The sequence below is a fragment of the Canis lupus genome, chromosome 20, assembly GCF_011100685.1.
Source record: "Canis lupus familiaris isolate Mischka breed German Shepherd chromosome 20, alternate assembly UU_Cfam_GSD_1.0, whole genome shotgun sequence".
NCBI lineage: Eukaryota > Metazoa > Chordata > Mammalia > Carnivora > Canidae > Canis > Canis lupus.
In genome coordinates, this window is record NC_049241.1 from 39,136,177 (window position 1) to 39,163,930 (window position 27,754).

At 53.2% G+C, this 27,754-nt stretch overlaps 1 protein-coding gene across 5 annotated transcripts; it reads right to left on the reverse strand.

Annotated features, from left to right (window-relative positions):
* MAPKAPK3 (MAPK activated protein kinase 3) lies at positions 1-27,617 on the reverse strand. Of its 5 annotated transcripts, none has more exons than XM_038566335.1 (12): positions 27,298-27,617; positions 26,776-27,043; positions 14,765-14,887; positions 8,976-9,115; positions 7,731-7,795; positions 7,206-7,285; positions 4,711-4,834; positions 3,453-3,528; positions 2,979-3,103; positions 2,442-2,527; positions 2,088-2,168; positions 1-1,396 (listed from the first exon to the last, which is right to left on the reverse strand). In XM_038566335.1, exons 2-12 carry the CDS (start codon positions 26,989-26,991, stop codon positions 1,241-1,243), a joined length of 1,272 nt encoding a protein of 423 aa, XP_038422263.1. In that variant the 5' UTR covers positions 26,992-27,043; positions 27,298-27,617; the 3' UTR covers positions 1-1,240. The 5 variants fall into 5 exon arrangements, with proteins under 5 accessions (XP_038422263.1, XP_038422266.1, XP_038422267.1 ...); XM_038566338.1 differs by lacking the exon at positions 27,298-27,617 and adding an exon at positions 17,268-17,444 and having other exon boundaries at positions 26,776-26,911; XM_038566339.1 differs by lacking the exon at positions 27,298-27,617 and adding an exon at positions 17,192-17,444 and having other exon boundaries at positions 26,776-26,911.
* Between the last annotated feature and the right edge of the window lie 137 nt (positions 27,618-27,754).

The window sequence follows — 27,754 nt, forward strand, 5'->3', positions numbered from 1 at the left end:
GAAATGCCAAAATGGTATTTATTACTATCTAGATGTAAAACCCAGCAGTGTTTTTCTATCTGATGTGGGCTAGGCTTTCCCAGCCAGTGAGTGAAAGGTCAGGAACCAGGCTGGGTTGCAGGCACTTGTCAGGCCCATATCAGGCCCTGAGAGCCATGAGGCTACCCTGGGCAGTGTGACATTGGGTAAGCCTGGGCCAGCAAGGAAAGGATCCTCTCTGGAGGGTCCAGACTTTCTAAGCATCACTCAGCACTTCTCTCCATTGCCTTGGGTCTGACCAAGAGTGTAGAAAGAGACCCCTGATTAATGGGAAGCCCCCACCCTCACAAAAGTACACCAGGAAACAGCCCCTGCCATCAACCAGAACAAGGTGAAGGATGAACCGTTACAGAGAGAAGCTTTCCTGCCTGGGATCCAATGAGTGGGTGGGGGCAGGAGAACTGTACTGGCTTTTGTCACAGTGACATTTTCCAAAGTAGAAAAGGGTTAAAAATACCTCCCACCCTCCCCTGAGATGAAAGGCCACTCTTTGGGTAAAAGGTAGTAACAGGATCGGTAGGCCCAGGGACTCGAGGAGGGAGCTCCAGGGGCCATGTGCGATGGAGTTGCAGCAAGACAGGCGGGACTGCCCAGTAAGGCAGGCAGACCAACCCTGGGCCTCCGACCCTGCGGCCTCCCTGAGGCCTCTGGAGACCGAAGGGAGGAAGCCTGAGAGGGTCGAGCAGCATGAGGGGCCCAGCCTCTCCAAGCAGGCAGAGGCAGACCCTCAACTGCCCCTTCTCCCTCCCTGGCTCTCTCACTCAGCATTCACAGCAAGCCGGTCCCTGGTCACCATGGCAACCAATGGCCAGCCACCTTTCCCAAGGCCAGGCTCATCTGACCACCCTATAGGGGGGTGTCTCCAAGGGACGAGGGAAGCCTGCCACAACTGCTGGTACCCTAGAAGTCTAAAGCCATGCCCCGGCACAGAACAGAGCTCCATCTCACTCAGATTGCTCTGCCCAAAGGCACTGCAGCTACAGCAGGTGGCTCCCTACTCCCAGGCTCTGGGCCCCCTCTAAGGAGGTTTGGAGTCACGGTCCCTCATCCTGATGTTCTAGGTGACAAATTAAAACACAACAAAATGATCATTTTGTTAAAAAAAAAAAAAAAATGACCCCAGGCCCTCTGGGGCAGGGCCTCAGCACAGTCCCGTCTGTCCCCCACGTGGAGAGGCCTGGCTCGTCCATGGCCCCACGCGCTACTGGTTGTTGCAGCCCTGTGAGGCTGAGGAGCCACTGCCTGCTTGCTTCTTTCTCCGCTTGTTGAGCAGCCGGTTGTTAGAGGTCTTCAGATCCTTGATCTGCACCTGGTCGTAGTCCACACGCATGGTTGCCAGGGCACTGGTCATCTCCTCCTGATGACAATTGTCCGCAGAAGTCAGGATGTACTGGCCTCAAGAGCCATCACCCTCTTGTCTCCAGCCCCTTACTAATGTCAATGAGGGCAGTGATAGCCAATATTGCCCGAGCACCCACTGCACACCCAACAGTGGGTCATCCCCTGTGTCACATAATCCACACTCCATTTCCTTTGTGACTTATCTACTAAGGCAGAGAAAGTATAGTGACCCCCTGCGACCACACCAAGGGTGAGTAGGACAGGGACCTGGACCTATGCCACTTGCTAAGAATCACAGGCCTGCAGGGGATACCATCCTGTGGGGGACCCAAGGGACTGAAGCCTAAAGACTGTGCCTGGGGTGTCCTGGGGCTCTGAGCTGCTGTCCCATATGCTCACACCAGGCTCAAACCTGCTGAGTCTAAAGCCAAGCTGACCTCCCTCCCAAATGTAGATTGTAAGGGGGGTTATGGCCAAAGCCCCTTCCTTCACTGAGCCCCTGGCCTCAAGTCCCAGTGTGCCATGAGTGCCATCCTGAATGGGGTCATGCCACCCAGTGCTCTGAATGCCCCGCTGGACCACTGGTGCAGTTAGTGACACCCTGTGCACTGGAACAGGGGAGAGGCTGATGACTCAGGCTCTCAGGAGCCACCACTCTGGAGTTCCTTTTCCCAAGACCGTGGGAGACTAAGACAGTGTTCACTCACCTTGACCTCATCCCAATGGTCTCTATCTTCCTGCAGCACTCGGGCCGTGTGAAGAGGCGTCTGGGGCACCACCATTGATTGCTGGAAGGAGCCCCAAGCCCATGGATTAGAACAGGTGCATGGGACAGCACTGGCTCCCAGCCCCCACCCCCTTTCTTCTGGCCTCAGATATGGGAAGCAAGGCTCAGGGAGGTAAAGGAGCCTAAACAGAGCAGTGGCAAAATCAAGCTCTTGGTGGGGTCCCACCACCCATCTGTGGCTTGCACCAGGGCCCTCCAGAACTGTTACCCTCCTGCCCACTGCCTCACTCCAGCTCACCACCACCCCCCCACCACAGGACAAGGAGGTGCTCACGTTGATCCAGGGATGGTTCATGAACTGTGTGATGGTCAGCCTCTCTGTGGGGTCAGTCTTCAGCAGGAGACGGATCAGCTGCTTGGCTAGGGAATAGAGGGGGGTGGGGAGGTCGCAGAGTTCCTCAGAGCCAGTTGCCCTATTTCTACATGTGCTGCCAAACTCCTAACCCACCAAAACTGAGCTAATAACTGTTTCTTGTTTTAAGTCACCAAGTGTTGGGGGCAACTTATTAAGCAGCCATAGAGAATGGATACAGGGCAAATTTGTCTGTGGTCCCCAAAGGGAAAATATTAATAAGGGATAGGAGTTCAAGGAAGTTTTGAGGAGGCAAGTTTTGAGCCCATTTAGCAGATATAGAAACTGAAGTTCAGAAAGTTTGGGTGACTTGCCTAGGGTCACACAGCTGGGAAATGGGAAGTGGGATGTCACATACCCAGGATTTGAAAACAGGTTGCTTTGACACTGAAGTGGTATCTCGCAGGATGAAGGCTAATGGGGTCTGGTGGAGCGAACTGGGGCAGAAGATTCACTCACCATCTTCAGAAACCTCCGACCACTCAGGATTGGGGAAGCCATACTGGCCTAGGCGGATCCTCCTCTTCATCCCTGGGGAGATAGCCTGGCCCGTGTTGGAGTAGAAGGGCGGGAAGCCACACAGGCTGGGAGAGAGTGGAGGTCATTCGGCACAGGTGTGAGGGCAGCATCAGGGTGGACTCATTCCCCCCAAATCCCTGACTGGGAAGACAGCCACCAAGGCAGCCACCTTGGCAAGAATACTAGCCCTCTGGACTCTGGGCTCATCCCAGGAATGTCATCTGCCCTTGGCATGGAGAGACCTTCCAGCAACCTGAAGGAGGGATGTCCCCTGACCAGAAGGGAAGAGCAGCCTGCATGATGAATGGCCCAGTCAAAGCCCTCACCAAGGGTTGGGGTGGGGATGGGGGCAGAAGTAGTACTGAGTACACAAGGAAGTAGGCAGTATAGGAGGTTGAGGGGGGTGGTACTCACAGGATGTACATGATGACGCCCAGGGACCACATGTCACACGATTTGTCGTACTTCTCTGGACCCAAGACCTCAGGAGCTACCAGGGCAGAGGGCACAGGAGGGCTCTCAGCCCCAAGGGTCTTGGAGCCCAGATAGGAGCCTGAAGCCTGAGCAAGGTGGGGAGCAGGTGCCTGGGTTGGGGGTGGGGCAAAGCAGACTGGTGTCTGGCACCTTCTGGGAAGGCAGCATGTGTGTGAAGTTAGGGGAGGTAAAACAGCTCCCAGAAAAAATAAACCCACTTTTCGGCTGGGCTGTAAAGAATGATAGCCTCCTAGCTTCTTTGGGGGCGATATCAGCCTTGGTGAGGAAGAAAGGGAGAGAAGGAAAAAAAAAAAAAAAAGAAAGGGAGAGAAGGCCAGTCTAGGATTTGGTACGGCCCCACCACAGGTGAGAGAGCCTCAGCCCCCCAGCTGCCCTGGGTCCCTGGTCTCCGTGGATGCATGGCCTAGGCCGCGGCAAGGCGGGGGCTGGAGGAGAGCTCCGGTTTCCACCTGCAGCTTGGCCACCATCCCATGGGGCCTGGTTCTTCCCACCTGTGTGATAAGATGGGTAGGCCAGAAGATTTCTAAGCTAAGATACTGCAAAACACATCCTGGTAAACAGGATGCCATCTCAGCCATCTCAGGGGCTCCCTACTCCTTAAGTAGCTCGCTGAGAAGGCCTCCCCTGAGGGGAAAGAGCCCTTGGTAAAGCGAGGCATCACACCTCTCAGGTCAGGGGCCTTTTCAGCAGGGGCTTTTCCAGATCTGGGCTCCCCACTCGCAAGGGAGCAGGAAGTTTCTCCAAGGCAGCATGAGCATGTGCCACCTCCAAGTCTGATTCCTGCCCTGGCCTAAGGGACCCTCTCCCTCAAGACAAGTGGCTGGCTGTATCCTTCTAATATGAGAGGAAAGGCCTGCCTACTTTCTGAATATGAATCCCAGAAAGATAAAAACTGGAGAAAAACAACCACAGTTGGGCTCCGTCCCAAGCTGATGGCAGCCTTTTATCACGTATATATTTAGAGCTGCTGTGATGTCATTCAGCTCACAGGCCACAGCCAGAATTTTCCTGGATCTATTTTCAAAAGCAGAAGCTGAAGTTTGGGAGAATATTTTTGCAGCCTCCGGCCCCCCACGTCACCGCCTCCACGAAGACAGAATCCTTCCTCCTTACTGGGCTTTAACCCTGTGGCTTCTGCCACTCACAGGCCCCACAGCAAGCAGGGCCCAGGACTCACCCACATAATAGGGAGTGTAACAGGGTGTCTGCAGGGCATTTTGGGTGGTCTCCTTGGCAAAGCCAAAGTCGGTGAGCTTGAGTACTGCATCCTTCTCCTTGGACGTGTAGAGCAAGTTTTCAGGCTGGGCCAGGAAGAGAAAGCATTGGTCTGTAGTCAGGCACCAGGTGGGGGTAGAGTGTCAAGATGATCTTCAGGCAGACTTCCATCACCCCAATCAATTCAGAAGGAGCCAGCTCCATCTCACTAAAAATACCTGGGCCTTGGTCGCCAACAATGCGGGTCAAATATGGAGAAGACCAAGGTAGCTAGGAGGTGATCCTCCTTTTGCAGAAGGGAAACAGAGGCAAGTGTTCAGCCAAAGCTGTGAAGAGCCAAGTGCCACAGAGAGGCCAGGGGTAGGAAATTTGAGCCTGAGTTGGTGATGCTGCCATGAAATACCAAAATGACCATTCTGGGGCAGGATAGGCTGCTTATGTCGCCAAGCACATGTCTTGTACCCAACCCAGAACAAGGCAACAGGGAAACCCGCCTGAGGTTGCTCAGGGAGAAGGCCCCCACTACTTAGACCCCAGGAGCTGCACAGAGGCAGAGGCCTGGAGGAAGACAGCAGTGGGGAGGTATGCACGGAGGAGGCAGCCCTGAAGCTAGATTTTAATGAATGGGTAGGACCTAGGGCCATGTAGGAAAGGGGCGACTGTCGAGCAGAGCTAGGCTAGAAAGACAGGGTGCTGGATGGAGTTCCAGTCTGGGGCCAGTGAAAGCCTTTTCTCTGGTTCTATTTGAGATGATCTGACCTTGGACTGGGATAAAAACAGGAAAGTATGTTTAGTCTACACAAAGGAGTCACCTCTACAGAAGGTTTTTCTCTCCTTCGAGGGGAAAAAAAGGAAGCCAGAGCCAAAATAAAGTTCAGAAGGTGAGCCTGTCATGGGTCCATGTGTATCCAGAATCAAAGGATAAATGGGCTGGCAATACTCAGCCAGAGGAAGAACCTGATGCCGCAGCTGGGCCCTCAGCTCCTCTCAGCCCAGTCTCAGGAGGAAACAGACCTCAAGATGATACTCTAGACCTGGGGCAGACGACTCAGGACTTGCAGCTTCTGCTCTGGTGGTGGGCACATATATGTGTACGTACATGGGGCTGCCTCACATGGTTTGTATTTCACCCATTTGTTCCTGCTGACCTCTAGGACCCAGTCCTCCCTGGATAGGACATGTAGAGAGCCCGTCCACTGAAAGAGCAAGCAGACCCAGGAATGGGACCCCCTCTGCTCATTCCTCCTTGCCTCCTAGCAAACAGCTTCTTTCCCTTAAAATGCTGGCATTAGAGGCACCCAGGTGGCTCAGTCAGTTGAGCCTAGAACTTTTGATTTCAACTCAGGTCATGATCTCAGTCTCCTGGAAAGGAGCCGCGCTCAGCGGGGAGTCTGGTTATTACCACCTTCTCCCTCTGCTCCTCCCTCCATACCTCCCTCCACTCGCACACATGATCGCTCTCTCTTGCTCTCTCTCTCTCTCTAAAATAAATGAAATAAGTCTTTTCTAAAAATGCTGGCATTAAAAAAACATTTTTTTTTAAATGCTGGCATTATAGGGCCTAATCTATCGAAACTAAGGCTGTTACTTCACAGAAGCCCCAACAGTGGCAGGCAGCCTCTGCCTCCTCAGATCTGGCACACTGAATGTTCACAAAAAATCCTTGATGAGGGCACCTGGGTGGCTCCATCAGTTCTGCACCCAACTCTTGGTTTCAGCTCAGGTCATGATCTCAGGCTCCTGGGATGGCTCTACATTCAATGGGGAGTCCGCTTGAAGGATTATCTTCCTCTGCCCCCCAACCCTCCCCTCCTCAAATAAATAAATAAATCTTAAAAAAAACAAAATAAAAACAAAATCCTTGCTGAAAGAATGAGTTAATGAATACCAGTGCAGCATCTGTTCAGGCTTAGGCAAGACACAATCTCTGAGACTTGTTTTCCTTTTCTGTAAAATGGGTAATGGCACCTACATCATAGGGTTAGGTAAGGATTAAACAAGATGCTTGTCAGGGTCTACTGGCTTGAGGTAGGTATCCAGTTCTTCTAAAGCCTACTGGGGGTGGTGCCTAGGTACCTCAGTGGTTGAGTGTCTGCCTTTGGCTCAGGATGTGATCCTGGGGTCCTGGGACTGAGTCCTGTATCAGGCTCCCCGTGGGGAGCCTGCTTCACCCTCTGCCTGTGTGTCTGCCTCTCTCTGTGTATCTGTCATGAATAGATAAATAAAATATTTTTTTTAAAGCCTATTGGGATTACACAGTGTTTGAAAGAAACAAGGAGACTGATCTGGCTAGAGCAGAATGAGTATGCTGGAACCACAGGAGAAGTGGCTGTGAAGAGCGGTCTGGGCTGAGGGACAGAGAATGAAGATCAAGGAAACCTGCCTCCATCTAGTGGGTGCTGGGAGCCATTGGGGGTTGTGTATTCCCTTCTCTGGTTCCCCAACCTAGTGTTTCACCTTGACATCTCGGTGGGCAATGTTCTGGCTGTGCAGGAACTGGATGGCGGTGCCGATATCCCGCATGATCTCTGCAGCTTCTGCAGACACAGAGAGAGGAAGGGCCAGTGATGCCAGCCAAAGGTCCAGGAGCCTGGGGCTTCCACCCTATCATTCCTCCTGCAGCAGCACAAGATGGTGATAGCAGTCCTGCTACCCAGGACACCCATCCTATACCCCAACACAGTCATCCTAATTTCCTCTGGGGATGCCGCAGCCCATCTGGACTTCTTTCCTTAGGCCTGGGCTACCTCTTCCCAGATAAGGTGCTGGTTGGCACCAAGAGGTTTTGAAGCCTCCATACCAAGGCCATGGACAATCCATCTCTGACAAGATGTTACAAACTTATAGAACTCTTGGGGTATGGACATCCTGCCCCACCCTCTCTTGTTCAACTGGGGAGACAGGCATAGAGAGGAGCAGGGCCATGCCCAGCATCACACAGCAACTCTGTGTGGCCCCTCTGGCCCTGATACACACACATACCTCTTTCGGTGAAAGCCAGGTCACCACGCTCCTGAATCCGGCTGAATAGCTCACCACCTTCCATGCTGGAAGAGAAAGTGACTAAAAGTAGGGCCCCCTGAATCAGGTGTCAGCCTGCCCCTGCCCTGAATCGTGGGCCCAGAGATTAGGCTTTGCCCACCCTAACCCTGGGGAACAGTTACGGGCAGCCTCCCTGTGCCCTGCAGAATCTGGTGTATAGCAGGCCATCAGCTTGGGTGGGTTGACCTGGTCTCCTAGAACTAGGGTAGGCTCAGATCCTCAGATCATCAGGGGGCCCTTGCATTCCTAGGGCAGGCCAATCCTCATCCAAGTCTGAGTTTTCCTCAAATAAGGGAGGAAATGTCAGTTGTCATCATCATAACCACTATTTCCTGAACACCTACAGTGCTATGTGACCCTGGCCTGGTCCCTTTACCTCTCTGTGCCTCAGCTTTCTCTTTTGTAAAATGAGATTTATAGCACCAATATCACAAAGTTGTGCAAACTGAATAAGCAGTATACACAGAGCACTTAGAATGTGGAGTCAGGTATAGGCAAATACTACCTTAAGATCTTCTTCCATATTTTACACAGCAGTTACAGAAAATCAGAGAGGTTAAGAGCTACCCAAAATCATACAGCTAGTGGGCGGTAAAGCCAGGATCTGAACCTCAAATCTGACTCAAGAGCTGCTAACCTGTAGGATGACGGGGTGCTTAAAGGTAGATGGGGAGGAGCTCAAGGTCCAGACACGAGACTCAGGGTTTGAGGAAGGCTAGGGCTGAGCCACAGTGCTACTGGAAGAAGTACAAGGTAGAAGAGGCCACTGGCTCCTAGTATCTGGTGGGACACGGGAACAGAAACCCAGGTAAGAAGGAAAAGGTGGAGGTGATTGTGTGTGTCCTGTTCCTCCCAAATCTCTCCCCAACCCCCCACCCCACCCACACTCAGGGCCTGCCTACCTTTTCTGACAACTCTTTCAGCTCTTCCTCACAGAGTGAAATCACACCCAGGGAGCCATATAGGAGCCCCTGTAGTTCCCTGCCCACTCTGGTGGGAACAGCCTTGTGGCAGCCATACGGCTCCATGGGCAAGGCCTGCAACTGCCCCTCCATTACTGCTCAGGGGTTGGGGTGCCTCCCAGAGCTGCTATCTTAAGAGCAAGAAGGTCCCCTAGAAGAATGGTGGGAGCCTGGGGACCACAGGAGTACCAAAGAGGCACCAAAGCTGGATGGGCCAGCATACCATTCCATGACGATGAGGAGACAGCGCTTGCTGTGATGCATGTTCTCATACACGTCCAGGATGCGCACAATGTGAGGGCCACCCGAGGCCTGCCAGTGGTGGTCCACCTCCTGCCGGGCCTTGGGGCTGTCGTACAGGAGCTGAGAGCAGGTAGGCACAGAAAGTGTCAGGCACACAGCCCACTTCCCCAGCAGCCACCCAGAGGGTGCCACCACCCTCACTTTGCAGACAAGAATATGTGAGCTCAAGAGAGGCCTGTGACCTGCCCAAGGTCACCCACCTTATGAAGGGAAGAATGAGGATTCAAATCCAGGTTTCTGTGATTTGTGGTCCAATGACCACAAGAAGGCCCTGGGAGGTACTTGATGGCTTGGAAAGGTTCAGAGGCCAGAGAAAGCCTGCTTTCCTTCTTGGGGGCTGCAAGTGAAGTGGCAGTTGAGTGGGCTTTTTGGACAAATCACACATCAGATGGAAGACCCCAGACATATCCCTTGAACTCCATTTTTACAATGGGGTGGCTCAAGAGTTGTAGAGCCAGAGGTAGAGTCTGGGTGCAAGAGGGACCCTAGCTGAAGGAGGGGACAGCCCAATGGGCTGAGGCCTGGGTTTGGGGCTGAATTCCTCTCATGACTCAGTGTGACCTCAGGCAAACATTCACAGCTCTAAGCCACAGCCCACAACTCTGTGAAATGGAGTAATAACAGAATCATCCCCATAGGATGCATCACAGCATGGAATGCAGCCGGTGGGCGGGAGTCAGGATCCCGGCTTAGGTTAACTCAGCCCCAGGCTGTCCCTAGGCTATGGCTGCCAATCAGAAGGCCAATCACTGGAAATGAGCAAGGCCCTGAGCAGTCCTGCTGGGTGGAGGTGTAGGGGAGAAAACAGCATGCAAGGTGAGGTGGTCCAGAATGTGGAGAGCAGAGCAAACCATCCTCCCACAGCACTGCTCACCCGAGACCCTGCCTAATTTGTTTCCTAGTTGATCAGGTTGGGGACCACGGTCAGACCTCAAGCCTAGGCCTCAGATCAGCTTCATCTTTCTCAGTACCCACAGGACCCTGGGCCATCCCTGGCCTTGGTGTCCTCCTCTACAGGACTGTTTCCCCTCTGCCAAGGCACTGCATGGGGCAGACTCCAGGACCAAGCTCTCTAAGCAAAGGTCGACTGAGGTATAGAGGAAGCCTGTAGGTTCTCTCATCTATTGCCCTATGGCTGTTCCTCCATCCCTGGAGCTGCTCACCTTGGCCCTAGCCTGGGGGTAAAAGGCCCTCCACCAGTTTTGGGACTGCTCCATTAAGCAGTCCAGGATGGGGGCACATAGAAGCTGCTGTGGACAGACTCCCAGCTTGGAAACCAGTCCTTGCTCCTGCTGCCTTTGCCTCCCAGAACATCTCTCAGCTCCATGCCCACATGGCTACTGAGCACCAGCTTTTTGCTCACATTGCTGGGAACAGGGGCTCAGTCACCCCCACTCACCACACCAGCTCACCCCCACTGTGTAGAGGTGGTTCTAGCCAAGGGTATCCCAGTCTTTAGCCACAGGACCCAAGATGCACCATCCTCCCTCCCTACTCTGTCTCCTCTGCACCCTTTTCTGCGTGGCCTCCCTACACTTCTCTCTGCCCCCTGCCATCTCCTCCCCAGTCTGGCCAGACTTGACAGTGTCCTGTAGACATCTCCAGGCTGGCTCCTGGATCCCCTCCTCACTCTGCCCTGCTTCTGGCATCTTACCCTACACCCAAATCCTCTCTCTTCTCTCGTAAAATCCCAAGTACACAGCCAGAAACCTCCCAGTGGGGTCCTCAGCCCCACCTATCCTTGCCCCCACTCTTTATCCCCACCTCCTTCCCTGGCACTCAGGCTTGCCTCCCTCTCATTGCCTGCTACCCCTGACCCCCAACCCTTTCTGTTCTGGTCAGAATTATGTACTTGTTGACTGGAGCAGTCCTCACTCTGCCTATGCTATGTGCACTCTTGCCCTTCTCCTTCTCCATTGGGTCAAATCCCTCTTTTTCAGGAAACTTCTGGGCTCAGTTCAGATGTCTCCTCCTCTGGAAAGACCTCCTGGCATCTCCTCCTATGGTTTTTGCCTCTCTATCTCCCACCAGGCTGAGAATAGCTTTAGGGGAATTCCAGTCGGGTTGGCCTGTAGGCTCCTGGCCAGGGCCACAGAAAACACTGGGCTCCTGAACAAACAAAGGGTGGGAGGGTGGACATGGTGTTAGAAGGAAGGCCTGTGGAAGGGAGAGGAGGAGGGGAGCAGATGGCCAAGGAGGGGCCCGAGGGCTTCATGGCCTGAGCCTATACCCTGTGCCTCCCTGAGGTAGGCGAGCAGGTGGAGCTGCCCTGAGTTGGAACCTCTGAATGCCTCCCACCCTACTCAGTCCATATTTAGAAACCCATTTCCCACACGGATGAAAATAGTCCTTTTCTGAGTGCCAAGGCTCTGAGAACAGCCACAGGGGTGGGGAGAGGACCATACCCAGAAAACACAATAAATGTCCCCACTAGCCTCTCTGTAGGGGTGAGAGAGGCCAGAGCCCTGCACCTGACCCACCTAGGCCCAGTTGCCAAGAAACCTCCTGGGCTATCACTCTCAATCTTTCCGGTTGGCCTTGAGTGTGGCCCCAAACCTCCTCAGTTTCCTCATCTGTCTTCCCCATAGCCAGAACCTTCTCCTCTTCCCTTTCTTCTTTCCTTTCCCTCCAATATCACCTCTTCTCAGAAGCCCTCCCTGACCACCCTGACAAAGAAGGACATCAAGGATCCCTCACTCTCCCTTCACCTTTTCTTTATTTATATATGTGTTTTGTTCACTGAGGTATACTTCACATATAGTAAAGTGCACAGGTCTCAAGAGACCATCTTGATGAGTTTTAAAAGCTATGCACCCCTATGTGACCCACACCCCCAAGACAGAAACGCTTCCAGCTTCCCAGCAAGCTCCCATGTCATTGCCCTTCCTACCACCCTCCTGTGCTGCACTGACTCACAACCTACAATTAGCTTGTTCCTTTGATAACTCTTTAAACAAACACACATGTATAGATACTGCACTTTCGATGTGCCTGGCTCTGTTCTGAGCCCTTTCTAAATATTAGGAGCAAGGGGCTTCATTTTCCCCATTCCTTAGCTGAGAAATAGAGGCACAGAGAGGGGAAGTAACTGGTCCCAGATCCCACAGCTGATCCCCCAGCCTGGTGAGCACCAGGCTGCCTCCCTTATCAGATCATGGGCCCTCAAGGGCATGGTCAGCCTGCTGGGTCACCTCTGGGTCCTAGTACTGGGACTCAGAACCTGGCACAGAGCACTGGCTCAGTTTATATTTGTAGGCTTATTGAACAGATCTGTAAGGTGGGGTAAGAGGAAGAAAGACTCACAACTCATCATGAGGACAGAATAAAATTAAATTGAGAAGGACCCAGGAAGGGTCAACAAATGAGAGACATGACAACCTGGCCAAACTTGCTCCCCACTGTGCCTCACCCACCCTCCCTTTAGACTTTACCTTCTCTTCTAAGGAGCCCATCCTGACCACTTCAGCCCACAAGGCCATTGCTATAAATGGTAATCCATTGGCTTCATTCACGCAGGTACATGAGTCCACATAACCCTTCATATAAGATGTCCCCAAGTGAGAGCCCCAATATTCCCAGGCATGGAAATGAGCACCGGTCTAGGAGAGGAGGCTCAGGTCCTTCTCTTACTTTCAGAGTGACCTTTGGTGGTTCCTTTGCCTCTCTGGGCCTCTCTTTCCCTAAGGTTGAGCTACAGTGCTTGGGCTAGATTGGGGGAAGGGAAACCTCTGGTCAGGGTCTCCTCCCAAAGTAACTACTATGGCCCCACTCCCACATCACCTCCCCATGGCACAGCCCCTGAGGCTCCACAGACCCACATCCAAATGCCTGAACCCAATGAGGGCCACCTGGTCCTGGATCACAGCTAGGAAGGAAAGAAGATAGCATAGCCCTCTGACAATCCAGTTCAGCAGCCTCTGCCCTTGCCTCCCTCCCACCCCCTGTCCCTGGGCCCCAAAGGGGTCCACCAAAGCTGAGGGCCTGTGATGGCTCCTGAGAGCTCCAGCCAGTGCCCAGCAGGCACCCACACACCCAGGAGACAGAACCCTGGCTTGCTCCGCGGGGAGGGGCTCCTGGCTGTACTGGAGCTGTGGCCCCCACTGGAGTTAATGAGTCTCAAATCTGAGAGGACATTTCCTTGAACAAACGACTCTGCTTTAGCCTCAGGCTGTGATGAAGCAGTTTCCACCTCTCCCTTCTCCCTCACTCTCCTTTGCCAAACTCTCTGAGCTCCCAGAGCCTACCGCCACATGGCCAAGACCCCTGCAAACCCCACCGGACAGTAGACCTCAGCCTCAGCAGACTTTGAGGCAGAGGGGCCTGTGCCACCCACCCACCCCACCCCGCCGCCCGCCCCAGCCCCAGCAGCACCAGGTGAAATGGGAGACTTGGCCTAGCAGGGCTCCTCCCTCCCTCCACACTGCCTCCTCCCCCACCCCAGGACAGCCTTCACAGGGAGGACTCCCTAGTTCAGGAGCTGGGAAAGCCAGAGCAACATTTGACTGGAAAACAATTTGCAGTTTACAAAACACTCTCTCCCCTTATCTCATGGGAACACTGGTGCCGCCCTGTGAGGCCAGCTGGGCAGGACCAGCAACTCCAATTTACAGACTGAGGAAAGAGAGGTTCAGGAGAATGAAGTCACTGCCCTGGGGCCACCACGCTGGAGTGTAGCAAGGCTGAACAGGGAAGAGAAGGGACTTTTGAGTGTCCAGACAACCCCTCCCTGAGGGGAAATGAGAGAAGGGGGTGGCACCAAGTTGTAGAGGCATCGACCAAAACTAACACTTACAGGCAACGGGAAACTTGCTCTGAAATGAATGTGTGCACAGGTGTGGGTTCCGCAGGGGTGTGGGGGGGCGCCGGGAGGGTTGCACAGGAACATGGATGCAGGCACATATAGGGGTATGCCCCTGGGGCTGTATAGGTCTAGGGAGCATGGGGGTGGTGGATGTGTGCGAGTATGGGGCCATGGGCGTGCATGTCTCCAGCCCCTGCAATAGTGACTCTGAACCCCCAGAGAGTGGAACCCACCCATCTGTCGATTTATTCATCCAATATTTTCTATCTCTCGGAAGTGCCTACCAGGGTACTGGGCACAGAGAGGTGCCCAAGAAAGACTAGAGATCTTGCTGCCACTACTCATCATGTGACAGCCTTGCCCAAGCAGGTGACCAAGCCCAGATCCCTCCACTCAGACCTCCTCTCCCATCTTCTGCATCACCTCACATTGCCCAGAGCTGTAAAAGCACTCTGTCTGCTTTCCTAGAGCATCAAACAGAACTGGGATGTCTGTAAAGACATAACTTTGGGACAAGCCCCCAATACCCTACTCTAGCCACCTCTTAGCCCCCAAAAGGCCACCTACTCAGGCCCATGTGCTCACTCACATACCCAGTAGTCCATATCTGGCTAACCCCATGGCCGGGGGTTTCTCAAGTAAAAAGTGTTCATAGTATCTCCATCTATCTCACACACAAGGCCACTGGCCTGGACAGGCATCCTCCCCAACCAACCCAACCTCCACACTCCCGACCAATTAACCTACAGCCTGGGCCAAGCTTCTCTGTGGCCTCTGTGAGAACACCTACTCCTTCCGGGGGAAGAGATCTGGCTTGCAATCTCTCCCATCAGTGAGGCTCTAACAAATTAAGAAATACTAACTCTGGATTTCATGACACCCCACAGACTGAGAAACATCATCCTTACAGCAAAGGGAATCTCCTGGAGGCCAGGTATCCAGTTGTTCTCACTGCCCAGTGGGCCACTTTTAAGTCCCATTATTTCCACTGCTCTATTCCTGGACAACAGGATTTCAGGCATTCTATAATCCTAAAGCATGACAGAAATCAAATAAAAAAAAAAAAGTCAGATTCTCTTTAGAACGCAGAGAAAAATAAAATGTACCAAAAACCCATGTAAGCTCATAACTATAATTGAGGACAGACACATTTTAATTCTGAGCTTCCTGAGAGTCTTGGCAAAGAAGGAAACCAGATAGGCTCTGCTGGCTTTCATCACCTCATAAAGAGAAGCATAGACATTCACTGAACTTTTTCCAAGACCAGATTCTTAAAGGGATTCAGCATCAGATCTTACATGAGGGAGAAGTATAACACTCTGAGGATGCCTTCGATAATAATTTTGGTACAGAAAGACTTGTATGAAACTATCTGATATAAATCCCCTCCTAAAGACCAGGGCCAGCATGTGGCATTGGAACCTGGCATACCCACCAGGGGCCTGAGATAACATCACCAGACCCTCTACTTTCTGGGAATTCCAGCTTTGTTCTGTGCTAGAGTATGGAGAAGAGGGAGACACATAAGAAGGACTAGTATGTCCCCCCACAATACCTCGTCTCCCACTTGGGGATCTCATCCCAGCCTCAGGCAAGGAAGGGCAGACTTTCTAGAACATTGAAGAGCTGCATGTCTGGGCTATTGATTACATTGGGCTGCACACGTTCAATACCAAACACTCAGGCTATAGAATTTAATGGAATGTTACAGGAAAATACGGGTTTTCAACTCCTGTTTTGTTCATTGTGAGAAACCTCTATTCTCTACAGAGAATAGAGGTCATGGATAAGAAAAAGCACTTTGAACCTAACATACTCCCTCCTTCATAAGAGTGTTCAACTCAGCCACGTCTAAGGTCCCTTCTGGTGCCTGGTTCTGATTATTTGGGATTATTTTCCCCATTAGACAGATCTCTAATGTTATGAGAGACACACCACTGGAATAGCTAAATTCATTTTATGGTCAGTTGTTGAGACCACTCCTACCTTGTGCTGCTAGCACCACAACACACCTCACTGTGGTCCCTGGCCAGCCCGTGATCGTCGTAGGCTGCTCTGTCCACTCAGAGCAGAGGCCACAGCCTCAGGGATAGGATGGGATAGACTGACCTCAAATTCAGAATTCAGAAGCGGGAATTTCTTTCTTAAGTCCTCAGTATCCTCTTATAAAGCCAGACCCATGGTCCCTCCTCCCCCAACCCCCATCCCATCCAAGGGCACTAGTGCTATTTGGAGAGTTGCCTGCAGTGTCAAATCTAACTTTCTAGCCACAGTTTCAAATTAGAGCCTCAGACATGTGCCGCTACTCTGACACACACTCATTTCCCCAGCTTTTGTAGCTCATTAAAGGAGCTAATGGAACCAATTTTGCAGCTATGGATTAGTTGGCCTCATGCCAGATCAGACCTCACTTCATTAAGTTCTGACCGTATCCTGTCCTCCGGCTTGCCTGGTTCATTTCCCACTCCTCCTCACAGGCTAAGTTCCAGGGAGGTCAGCTCGCATGACACCACTGACCCCAAATGCCCAGGCCCAGGCTAGATGCTCAGGGGCTGATAGAGTCGGATCAGTTTTAGCAACCCCCTCATGACAGCTGTCTCTCCCTGGTGCTCTGCCAGTGGTGTGTTGCCCACAGCATTTGATCACAGACATCACCTCATTCAGTGTTCACCATACCCTGAGAAGAACTAGTATTATCCTTGAACTGTGGGGAAACTGTGGGTTAAGTGACTTGCCCAAAGTCACACAGCTGGGCAGTGAGAGTCAGGACTTGAACCCATCTGTTGGCTTCTAGGCAGTGGGGCCAATGCAGATAGCCACTTTGCTCCTTTCATATGCAGGGCTTGGCCCCATATCTTGGGGTCTAGACTAGGGTCTGCACTTGGTGGTTGTTATAACAGTGACCCAGGAGACTGAGGCTCAGGGAAGTTTTGTGGCTTACATGTGGCCACCTCTGCATCCGGGAGTCTTCTGGGAACCAAGATTCATCCTGATGCCTAGGGAGCCCTGCCCATTTTATAGATCCCACCCCTACTTCTGCCAACATTTACTGGCCCTGCCTGAGGGCTAGGCCTGGAGCTGGAGCTGGAGCTGAGAATATGGCCACAGGCACTCTGTCCTTAAGGATTTGGGGGTCTATGGATGAGTTACTGCCAATTAGAGTGCTTGATGAGGATGTAACCCCTAGGGAACTGGTCCTGGCTCCTTTTCTCCCTTTTCTTTTCTTTCTAGAGCCAGACCCTAGCAGAGCAGGCAAGACAGGGTAGCCCACCCAAGGGAGCCCAGGAAGAAGAAGAGCCCCCAAACAACCCCCTTCCAGGCCAAGTCCAGAGCACCTGATGGCAGGGAGTAGAGCACAGGAGTGAGGGTAGGGAAGCTGCTAGGCTGGGAGCCTCCCTGACTGCCTCCTACCAGGTCCTGAGAGAGGAGAGGATGGTTGAGGCTCCAAACCGGCTGTCTTCCCCGGAAGCTCTGTCAACAGGAGATCCAACACACATTTGGAAATTGTCGAGTCTCAGGAACAAAGGCTCCTTCAATTTGCTAAATTTTGATAGCCTGTTTATCTGTTTCCCACCAGCCACAGATGACCTGGAAACAAAGGCAAAAGTACCAGGTCTGGGGAGAGCTAGAAATGGGTGGGAGAGGGGAAGAATGCTTCCAGAAAGAGGAAGCTGAGCTGGGCTCCAAGGCAGGGAGGGAGAGGGACAGCAGGAACATAAGTGCTAGTTGGGGGCAGGCTCAGGGGTCCCAGTGACTTCAGCCGGGGGACTATGTACTATGAAGGACACGCTGTGGGCACAGGCCTCCAGGTCAGACAGATCTGGATGCCAGATGCAGGGGTCACTTCCATCTTCCACATGCCTATAGCTTTGGACAGGCCATTCAACCTCTCTGAACCTCAGTAGTCCAATCTGGAAAATAGGAGCAGTGACAGTATGCATGATCCCAGGTGGCCAGGAGGATGGAACAAGAACACATAGAGAGCTCAGATTAGCACAGTGCCAAGGGATACTGAGTGGAAATGGGCTTTGAGATTTGCCCAATGGGCTTCAGGATTCCCCTGGGTCTGCCCTGAGGTACCCCACACCCTTTACCTTTAGAACTTGGGGAAATCCAGATGCAGCCTCTGGGACCAAGGGGAGACAGACTCCCTGCAATCCAGCATGTCACAAGAAATGGTCTCAAACCCTGAGAGGGACAGGATTGGACCTGGCTTTGCAAAAATGGACCAAAAATCAAGAGTCTCTGGAGCCTGCTTTGCTGTGAAAGGCCCAGAGAGAAAGGGACAGACCCTCCGGGGTGGTGAGAAGATAAGATGGCTGATCCCAGGGGAGGGACCCTGGGATGGGGGTGGGAAGAGCAAGGTAGAGCCCTGATAACCTAAGCCAGCTCTCAGCTTTGGCCAACTAGGGAAGGGGCACATCTTCACTCTCAGATGGCAGCCACTTTGATACCCCTCAACTCCTCCATGCAGCCTTTTGAGAAACGTCCCCTTCTACAAAGTATGTGGTGACTCTGGGCTGATCACTTAATGTCTCTCAGCTCCAGCTGTGGAAATGGGTGTGCAGTCTCCTCACACATGGCAATGGGGACAGGAGGATAGGCAGGTCTGGGACTACCAGCATCTACTTCATAGGAGGAGAAAGAGGCCCAGAGAGAGCTACAACCTTCTCTTTCTCTTTCTCTCTCTCTCTCTCTCTCTCTCCCTCTCCCTCTCCCTTTCCCTCTCTCGGATATTACATGAGAGTAAGTGGCAGAACCAGAAGTCCCTTTGCCCCAGGCAGGCATTGGAGCCCAGCAGTCCACCCACAGAATTCTGACAGAGGGTTTGAGGAAAGGCTACTCGGGTGCCTTTTGAGGCCCCTGACTGCATACTCAGAGGTCCGGGTTCTATTATCCTCCTTTTAACTTCTTAGAGGAAAAAAAGCCACCTTTTTGGAAAAAATCAGCTACATCATTGGTGAAACATTATCTTGGTTTTTATTTCTCCTATGACAGTGTAAAAATAGGACATTTTCATCCTAAGACTGGAAAATTTCAGCAAGTGCAAGTGTTTTATTCTAATCTCAGAAGCAATGTCCCTTTAATGGTCCCTCCTTGTGAAGAGACCCCCCCCATCTCAGCCACTGTCTGAGCCCCCAAACAGCCAGTTGTGCCACAGTGATGCCTACACAGCCAATGGGGCTACAGAGGGCGGTGGTCATGTTCCCTAAGCAGGAGATGACCAGGGCAAGTGAAGCCATGCCCAGGGGACTCCTGCTGAGGCACCCAGCAGGCCATGCCCCTGGCCAGCCCTAGAGACAGGAGACCCAATGCCCTCTAGCTCTGAGATGAGTGACAGCTGGTCTCTGTCCCCCTGGAGGAGATGTCACAAAGATAAGAGAGGAATAAATGGGGGGGGGGGGGAGTACAGACTAGACTACTCCTAGAGGCATAGTGTAGAGATCCTAGGGGACCTTCTAACTCCATCCCCCTAGATCTGCTCTTTCTGAAGCCAACAGCCAACATCACATCTGCTGGCAGCTCTATTTCCCTTGGCTTCATCCATGTCCCTATAGCTCCCCACACAGGCTTGGGTGAACACAGGCAGCTATTGCTTTACTCAGGTTCCTCCCAGCAGAGGCAGGGACAGTGGCTTCCAACTTCCTTTGGCCCTGGCCTTCTCTCTCCCTTGCTTGTGTTCCTGCTAGAGGGCTCTGATAGTTCCAACTCCTGGGAAGATGTCCTGGTCTTTGAGCATGCCCTGGAGCCATAGCCACGAGGAGGGGGAAGTCCTCTGAGAGACCAGGATAGTGGCCTGGCAGCACTGAAGGACACTTCCACCCTGGGAACAGGCAACAGTGACTCTTTCCCATCTCAGGCCTTCCTACGGTAAAGATGCACCCAGTACAGGCTCAGCCTGACTAAAGGTTTTAGCTGGGCAATGGAATAGAATGGAAAATATCTTCAAACCTAAGTCAGAACTCTGAGTTCCTGTCTGTAGCAGGACACAGACCCTGCTAGTGGAGCCACACAGCTGACGGTTCTCCAGTAACATCATTTACTAGCTAGCTCGGGACAAGCATCTTGGAGGCACCTCTAGCCAGTCTCTACACTGCCCATCTACTTGCACCACTACTTACCTGCCTACTTCCCTGGCAATGCCCACAATCACTGCCCACCGAAAAGGTCTTCAGAGCTAGAAGGGGGGCTCTTGTCAAGCAGAGAATCCAGCCCCTCAGTTTATAGATGGATGGACTGTGGCCTGGGAGAGAGGTCTGGCTCCTGACCCCCAGGGATAGCTTCCAGCCCAGCCAGGGCATGTCCCTGCTCTGACTCTGAATGAGTTGCTTTGCCTTCCTGAATCTCAGTCTCTGTATCCATGACATGGAGGTGACACAACCCATTCTTAGATTCTTCTGTGTTCGTGTTTAGCATGTAGGAAGCACTCAAGGGATAAGTGGGTGCTCTTATCCCCATCCCCCCACCCCCAACTTCTACCCCATGTGCACTGCCTGCCAGAGAGCATAGAGAGTACCTGCCTGTTCCTCCACCACAACCTGAGAAGGGGGCTTGTTTAGGTTGGGGAACAACTACAGAACAAGTTGTGAGTCCCTTGTTGGAGGCTGAACCCTTAGGAATGGAATGGTGGGTGTGGCAAGTTCAGGCCCTGGCCCATCACACCCCTGAAAATAGCCTCAAGTGTCACTGAGCCAAGGGGGTCAGGTGCAGGGTGCAGGCCAGAGAGTCAGATGCTCTGGGGTACTCATCCCAGCTGGTGCAAGGCAGCTCACATGCAGCTTGGGCCCCTAGAGCAGATGTAGGTTGCACTTCATGTTCCAGCCCTCCCAGTCTGTCCACAAGTTCCTCCCACTGGCTCTGAGGCTCTGGCCCTGACCCGAGCCCCTTCTCTACTCAGCCTCAGCCAGAGAATCCTTGGGAGTCACAGTGTTCCTGGTCTCACACTGTTGTCCTGAGCAAAAGTCTCAGACCACTGAGCCATAAAAGGAGACCCAGTAGAGGTCACAGGCCACGGCCGAAGCTGACTTCCCACACTCCACAGGGGACTCCTCAGGTTACAGGCTTGGCCCAAATGTTCCTGACTTCACTGCTCTGACTGCCAAGGCCAGCAGCAGGAGAGGACATTGTGAGTGGCATGGTTACAGCCAGATGCTCCTCCTTCCTGTCCTACCCCTACCCTACGCTGTCACTGTCGGGGGGAGACTTTCAGGGTGACTAGGATGACTCTTCAACACCTGACCAGCCCCCATCTTTCCTCTACCTGTCCTTGGCCTGCGGGCTGCAGAGAAGAGGCCCATTAAGTCTGAAACTCTTGAGACAGAGAGTAGCAAGGCCAGAGACGGAAGGGACTAAGTGACAGCAGGGGAAAGAAGAAATGAAAGGGACAAGGAGGAAAAGAAGAACAGAAAGTGCCATAAAGAGAAAGCAGCAAGGACAAAGCCCTAGTCTAAAGAAAAAGGCAACCCAAATACCAAATCTGCAAAAAAACAAAACAAAACAAAAAAAAAACAAAAACAAAAACAAAAACCAAATCAATATTCTCTGTGTCTCTCACCTGTCCAGTGCTAAAAAGGCCTCCTGAGGCTCCTTGTCTCCTCAAACGGCAGCCTCCTCTCTTACTCCTGCTCTAAGCAAAACCCCCACAGTTCCCAGGAGCAGGATTTTATCCACAATTCCACAGGGCCTAGTCCCCCTAGTTCCAAAAGGGTGGGAGGGCAGGGAGGAATCCAGGACCCAAAGTTCCTTTCACACTATTCCTTCTCACCCCACACGGGGCTGGCTTCCCCAGGTGCACAATGGGCCCAAGGGAACCCTCACGAAGGCCAGTAACAGGCTACTGAAAGATGTACTCGGCAGCCCTCGGAGAGTGTCTGCTAGCCTGTGCTGTCTCATAGCAGGAATGCAGGGACAGTTATGGCCACCAAGACTCAATCCCCCTTCTGGCCACATGTTCAAACCCAGGGTTCAACTGCACCACAGAGATGATGGTTTTGCAAAAGATTCTCAAACTGCGTTTTGTCCAAGGTCATTCAGGGAGAAAGTGTCAGGAAGGGTTTCAAGTCCAAAGCCCTTCCCTCTCTCAACCCCAGGGAGCCTCTCATATGGGAACACATAAGTTCTTGAATAGACAGAAGCAAGGCTAGCAGAATCGAAATTCTCCTAGAAAAATACAGGAGCCATGTTCTTATTGCCCTAAGAGCAGCAGACCCACACACAAAGGACGGCTGGGTGCATATTCTTACCGCACCTAGGGATCACCGCTGTCTTCAACTCTTGCCTGGTGACCAGCATCTTTGGACACCTGGCAGCCTGTCACCAGGCTGGACCAAAAGAGGTGAGGGGACTACACAAGTAGATGCTCCATCTACTGCCCACTCACAGAGGTATCCTGTGATGATATCCCAAGGAGGCCCTCAGAGGAAGAGATGAGGGATCCAAGTAGGGAAATAGCTCCCCCAAGTGCAAACCCCAGCAGAGACCTAAACAGACCTCTGTTGCCACAGAGACCAGGCCCTTCCTTCCCAAACGGCCTGAACTAAATGACAGCCCAGGTGACCTAGAAGCCCCTAGAGCACCCTGAGCAACAGTGCTCCATGAGGGTTTTGCTGATGTCATGAAAGAAAATTCTGGGGGAAGGAAGGAGAATTTTTGCCCACTGAGTGAGGGAAGATACCAGAGACAGAAAGAGGCCCCTGGTGGTTAAGGTATGAATCTGAGTTGTGGGAGAATGAAAGGGAGAGTCGCTGACCTTTTTTCAAGGCCCTATGTAAAGAACTCTTCTTCCACAGAAGAAGACTCAGCCCTCAGAGTCCTTCCACAGCTCCCAGCATCTGTCGGGGCCTGGACACTTGCCCCATTAAGATCAGCCACATCCTGCCAGGACACACACGACTGTGAGTGGGGAAGTGGTACTCTACAGCAGGTGCTGAGCAGTCAAAACAGACATGTTGTCACATATATCCTGTGCCCCCCTCTGTCATTCACATCCTTCTCAGACCAGAGGCTTAGAATAAAGCTGGCAGTCTCTTCTAGGAAGTCTCCCCTAGCTGGCCCAGCCCAGACACAGTTTCCTCTCGCCCACTGACTGACCTCACTTCCTGCCTGTAGCAGTCTGGAGTCTGCTGGGCTGGGCTTGTCTGAGACTCACAAGCCTTGGGATGAACCACACAACCTTTCTGAGACAGTTCCACAGCCATCTTGTCCTTGTGTGCTGGCCTGTGGGACCATCTGTCCACTCACAAGCAGAGAGTCCTGCACAGTGAGAAGAGCTGGGCAGATATAGACAAATATGAGCAGCAGCACTTGGTCTCCTGGTGGAACCACAGAAGATGGTGCCAGCGGCCTCCTACGTCCCCATAAACTAGCATGAGGCATGGGTGATTTAAATGCTGAGACTCTGGTTTCAAACTGCTAGGCTCACATCACAGCCTGCCACTCTTCAGCTGTGCATTTAGGCAAGTCATCCACCTTGCTGAATATCAGTGACATTATCCTCAGAATGGGAATGACAGGAATTAGGTAAGAGAATATATATCATGCACTGGGGACAGGGCCTGCCAGGCACAACAGTCTGGAAAACTGTTAGCCATCTATGAGAATATTAGAATCCATAGTACCAAGGCCTGAGGCCTAGAGAGATGGCATTAGCTCCTGGATAGGATGGGAAGATCCTGGCAGTCCCAGCAGAGGGGATCCCCAGCAGAGGTTTAGGCTTTGAGCACAGTTTCTAAACCTGTGAGCAAGGCCACCTGGGCAGATGTGAAGCAGCTCAAAACAATCTCTGCCAAAAACTCCACTATTTGCATTTTTTAGGGTTTGATGACCCTCCTAGAATCTTTTTTTAAACAGAAAATTAAATTAAATGACAGCTCAGCAGGTTCCACCAGCATGGTAGCACACGAGCTCCTCAGCTTCTTTCCTTCCAGGAGAGGGGCAGCCTGGGGAGGAGGCTGGGTACAGTGAAACCCCTACTGGGGACTCCATTGGACAGGGCTGCCAGCCCCTCCACATGCTTCCTGATTTGTTGACTCAGTAACAAATGGCCCTGCCAAGGCTGATCTGACCAGTCGGGGGATGGCAGGTGAGGGGGTGGTAGCTGCCAAATGAGAAAGTACCTGGCCTGCCTGGCAGCCCCACCCAGCCTCAAATCCAGCTCTACAGCACCAGCTTCAACAGGTCAGCCCCACCCATGGAGCAATGCGGGAACTCCCCAGCATGTGGATCCAGCACCCCAGCACTCTACTCGGTTTGATAAAGAAGAGGAGAGAAGAGCACTGGGGGCCCAAGGGGTCTCCAACATACTCCCATGGTCAGAGAGGAGGGCTCCTAGCCCCAGAGCCCAGAAAGCAGGGGCAGGAAAGAAGACTCTACTTCTCCTCCCACGTGCAGAGCCCTTCAGTCTTCTTAAAACCTCATATTGCTTTTATTTATCTAAGTGCCATGGTCACTTCTGCCTGCCATGAGGCAGAGGACCGTAAGTGGGCTGGGCAGGAAGTTAGTAGGGAAGGAGATGCTGGCCTCTGATACAATCTCTCATCCCAATCAAGCTACATGATTTCTGACCACTGACTCCAGTGGTCAGGGACTGAGGGAAAGGGGAAGAGGCCCAGCGCCCCGGGGAGGAGTCTGTCTCTCCAGGGCCCCCAGCTACAAGGACACTGACCACAACTCTTCCTGTTTTATGAATGCCTGTTACATTCCAGGCTTCAAGCTAAGCATTATCTGCCATCTTGAGCAACAGGGCAAAGAGGACAGGCATGGAGTGAGGCCAGGGCACTCAGCCTGTACCACCAAGAAGGACAGAGATGGCAGAGGGCAGAGGCTAAGCAGAAAAATGCCACTCTCCTCCTCGAGGCTAGAGTCATCACTCACAGTACAAGTACAATATTTCAGAGTTGTGCTAGCACCATCTTGGAAGATGGTAAAGACCTCCCAGATGGTAGAAAATTCCAGACTTGGTCACTAGAGGAGGGCTGGGGGCAAGCAAAGGAAGGTGTTGGAGTGGGAGGCACATTTAATCCATGTTCTCCTAGGGCCAGGTCCTGAAGGCCCAAGGCAGTAGCTCTAGCCATATTCACCCATAAAACCTAAAGGGGTCTCAGAGGGGAATTTGTTCTAGGCCTGTCCTACTTCCCAATCTAGATCAGAGAAAGCATTGAGGCCCTAGATTCAAGAGGAGGTATCTTGGAAAGTGTTGCAGTCAGAAGTTCCCCAAAGTCACTTGTCAGACACAGCACCTATGGAGAAGAGATTGGACCCAGCCCTGCTTAAACCTGGTGCTACCTGGCCCAAGATCTCTGTCTTCCTACTACATCTCTGCCTTGCTCACAGCATCTGAAACACCGCAGGGGCGGGTCAGAGCCCAGCCCTGGCTCACAGGGCCAAAGCCTTGGTATTAAGAAGAGTTCTCTGGCTTCCATTGGCCCCTTGTCTACCCAGACCACCCCTGACCCCAGCACAGATGAGAGAGCTAAGACAGTACTGAGGGAAGGGATAGAGACTCTCCTCTGAGAAGAGCCACTTTTCCCCTAAAGGAATCAGAGATAAGGCCCCACCCCCCACCCCATTCCACTGCTGGGTTAGTAGATGAGGAAGCTGTGCCCAAGGCTCAGCCTCACCAGCCCAGCCCTGAGCCTCCTCCAGACCCATCCTATCAGCCCTAGTGCCTCCAGGAAAAACACAGGGAGTTGGACCCAGGTCCCTGCTCAGATACTTGCAAACACTGTGCCTTAAATAAGTCCTCCAGGCCTGCATCAGGCCTAGTACCAATTACTCTACAGGCATCATCTCATTCCAAGCTCACATCAACTCTTTATCTTTCCCCCTAAGCAGAGGCAGAAACCTTGTTTCCAGAGTCCAGGACCTAGTCCAAGGTCACAGAGCTGGTAAATGCAGGCCAGAGATTAGAGCCACATATTCAGAACTCTGCACTCAGGCTCATAACTATAATGTCTGTAAAATGAGAAGATCATTTGCAGTATTCTAACCTCCAGGAGCCACTTTCCTTGCTATGATCTACCTGTCCAGGTGGCCAATGGCACAAACTGCTCTTGAGTGAAGCTCCCAGTGGCAACAGATTCAAGGCATTCTGGGTATGGGGCAGGGTCCTGGGCCCGGAACTAAATGACTTAAGCCAGAAATATGTGGCTAGATCAGCCACCCCCAGAACTCCCTGGATTCCACCTGTATCAGTGAGTTCTTTACCAGGCCTCCAGGGAGCCTGTGGTGTGACATGGATAGAGCTGGCCTGCCCTCCGCCCAGGAACCAGGGTGAGTCAGGCTTGGAGGAAGACCTGCCCTTTTCGACGTAGGGCCAGTGACTCAGCTGGAGCCCATCAGCAGCCTCCTGTTCACAAGTGTGATGGGCACCCTCCTTGCCCACCAGCCAGTCCTGGGAGGCTCCCACCCCCTACTCTAGCCCATGCCATCAGGGGCCACAAGAGAAAGCAGCCTCACCCCAAGGCTTGGTGGGGACTCAGCCTCAGATAGAGGGAAACTCAGATCCATTCCAGTCAAAAGAGTTTCTCATGAAAAAAAAAAAAAAAAGAGCTTCATATGGAAGGAACAACCTTCCTTCCAAGTAAGCCCCTCCCCCCCACCTTTGGTCAGAACACAGAGGCCCAGCCACAAACCCAGAGTCAGGAACCACTCCTTCCCTGTTTCCGGGACCAACAGACTCTACCCATACTGACTCCACCCCTTGCTCTCTGGGACACCCTGAGTTTAACTGGACTAAGCTTTGTTTCCCCCATCTGTAAAGCAAGGAGAACCAGGAGCCTGACCTAACAGGGGAGTGTGAGAAGGAAAGGAGATACTGATCCTAAGAAGCTTAGTAGGGTCCTGGGCATATCTTGGTGCACCCCCAGGCCTCTGCTGTTGGGCCCTCCAGGTACCCACGGAGCAGTGAGGGGCCACTGACCTTCAGGGCACATTTCTGCCCAGTGCGCCTGTGGAAGCACTCCAGCACCTTGCCGTTCACACCCAGGCCCAGCACTTGCTTGGACAACTGGTAGTCATCGGTCACTGCATACTTCTTGGGCTCCCGCCGCCCCCCGAGGGCAGGAGCGCCAGCTGAGCCAGGTCCGCAGGGTGCTCCTTGAGGGGGCACAGGCTCCTCTGCTGTCTCACCATCCATGGCCCCCGCGGGGCGCTCAGAGGCGACCCCAGCCTGGCGCGTCCGGGGTCACCTAGGGGGTAAGAGAAGAATGAGTTCGGCCTAGACTCCTCCAATACACCCCAGCCTGGAGCCCCTGAGCCTGGCGGGGCTGCGGGCAGCGGACTGCGCCGGGAGCCGGGCGGGAACTGTCCGAAGTACGGACGCGAGGCAGGGGGCGGTGGTGGCGCGACGGGGCGTAGCGAGTCCTGCGGGACACCTGGCAGGAGGGGAAGGGGCTGCGCGCCGGAGGGCGTGGGAGGTAGAGGGGGCCCTAGGAGGGCGTACCTGGCGAGGCCGTCCCTGCCAGCAGAGTACCTGGCTGGCGCCGGCGAGGGGCAGGGTCCGCGGTCCCGGGAGCCCCGGGCGCGAGCGCCTAGAGCCGAGTCGCGCCGGCCGCAGCCCACGTGACCGCCCCCCACCCCCCACGAGCGTCCCGGACTTGGGGCCCGGCTCGGTCAGCCTTAAAGGGCCAGGCGGGCCCTGGCAGGACCGGGCGGGCAGGAGCCCTCGGCGGGCCCCGCCCCGGAGCCTGGGCAGAGCAGGAGGCGTGGCTTCTCCAAGGGGGCGGAAACCTCCTGGCTCCGGGCCCCCAGCGGCCCGCGAGGACTGCGCCAGCCCCGGAGTTTGCCAGCGACCTAGGAAGTGACAGCGCAGAAACTCTTGTTTCTCTTGGAGCTTCAGGAAGCCCTGGAGTCGGGCGTGTTCTCTGCACCCTGCCGACCGCCCTCCAGCAAGGCTCGTA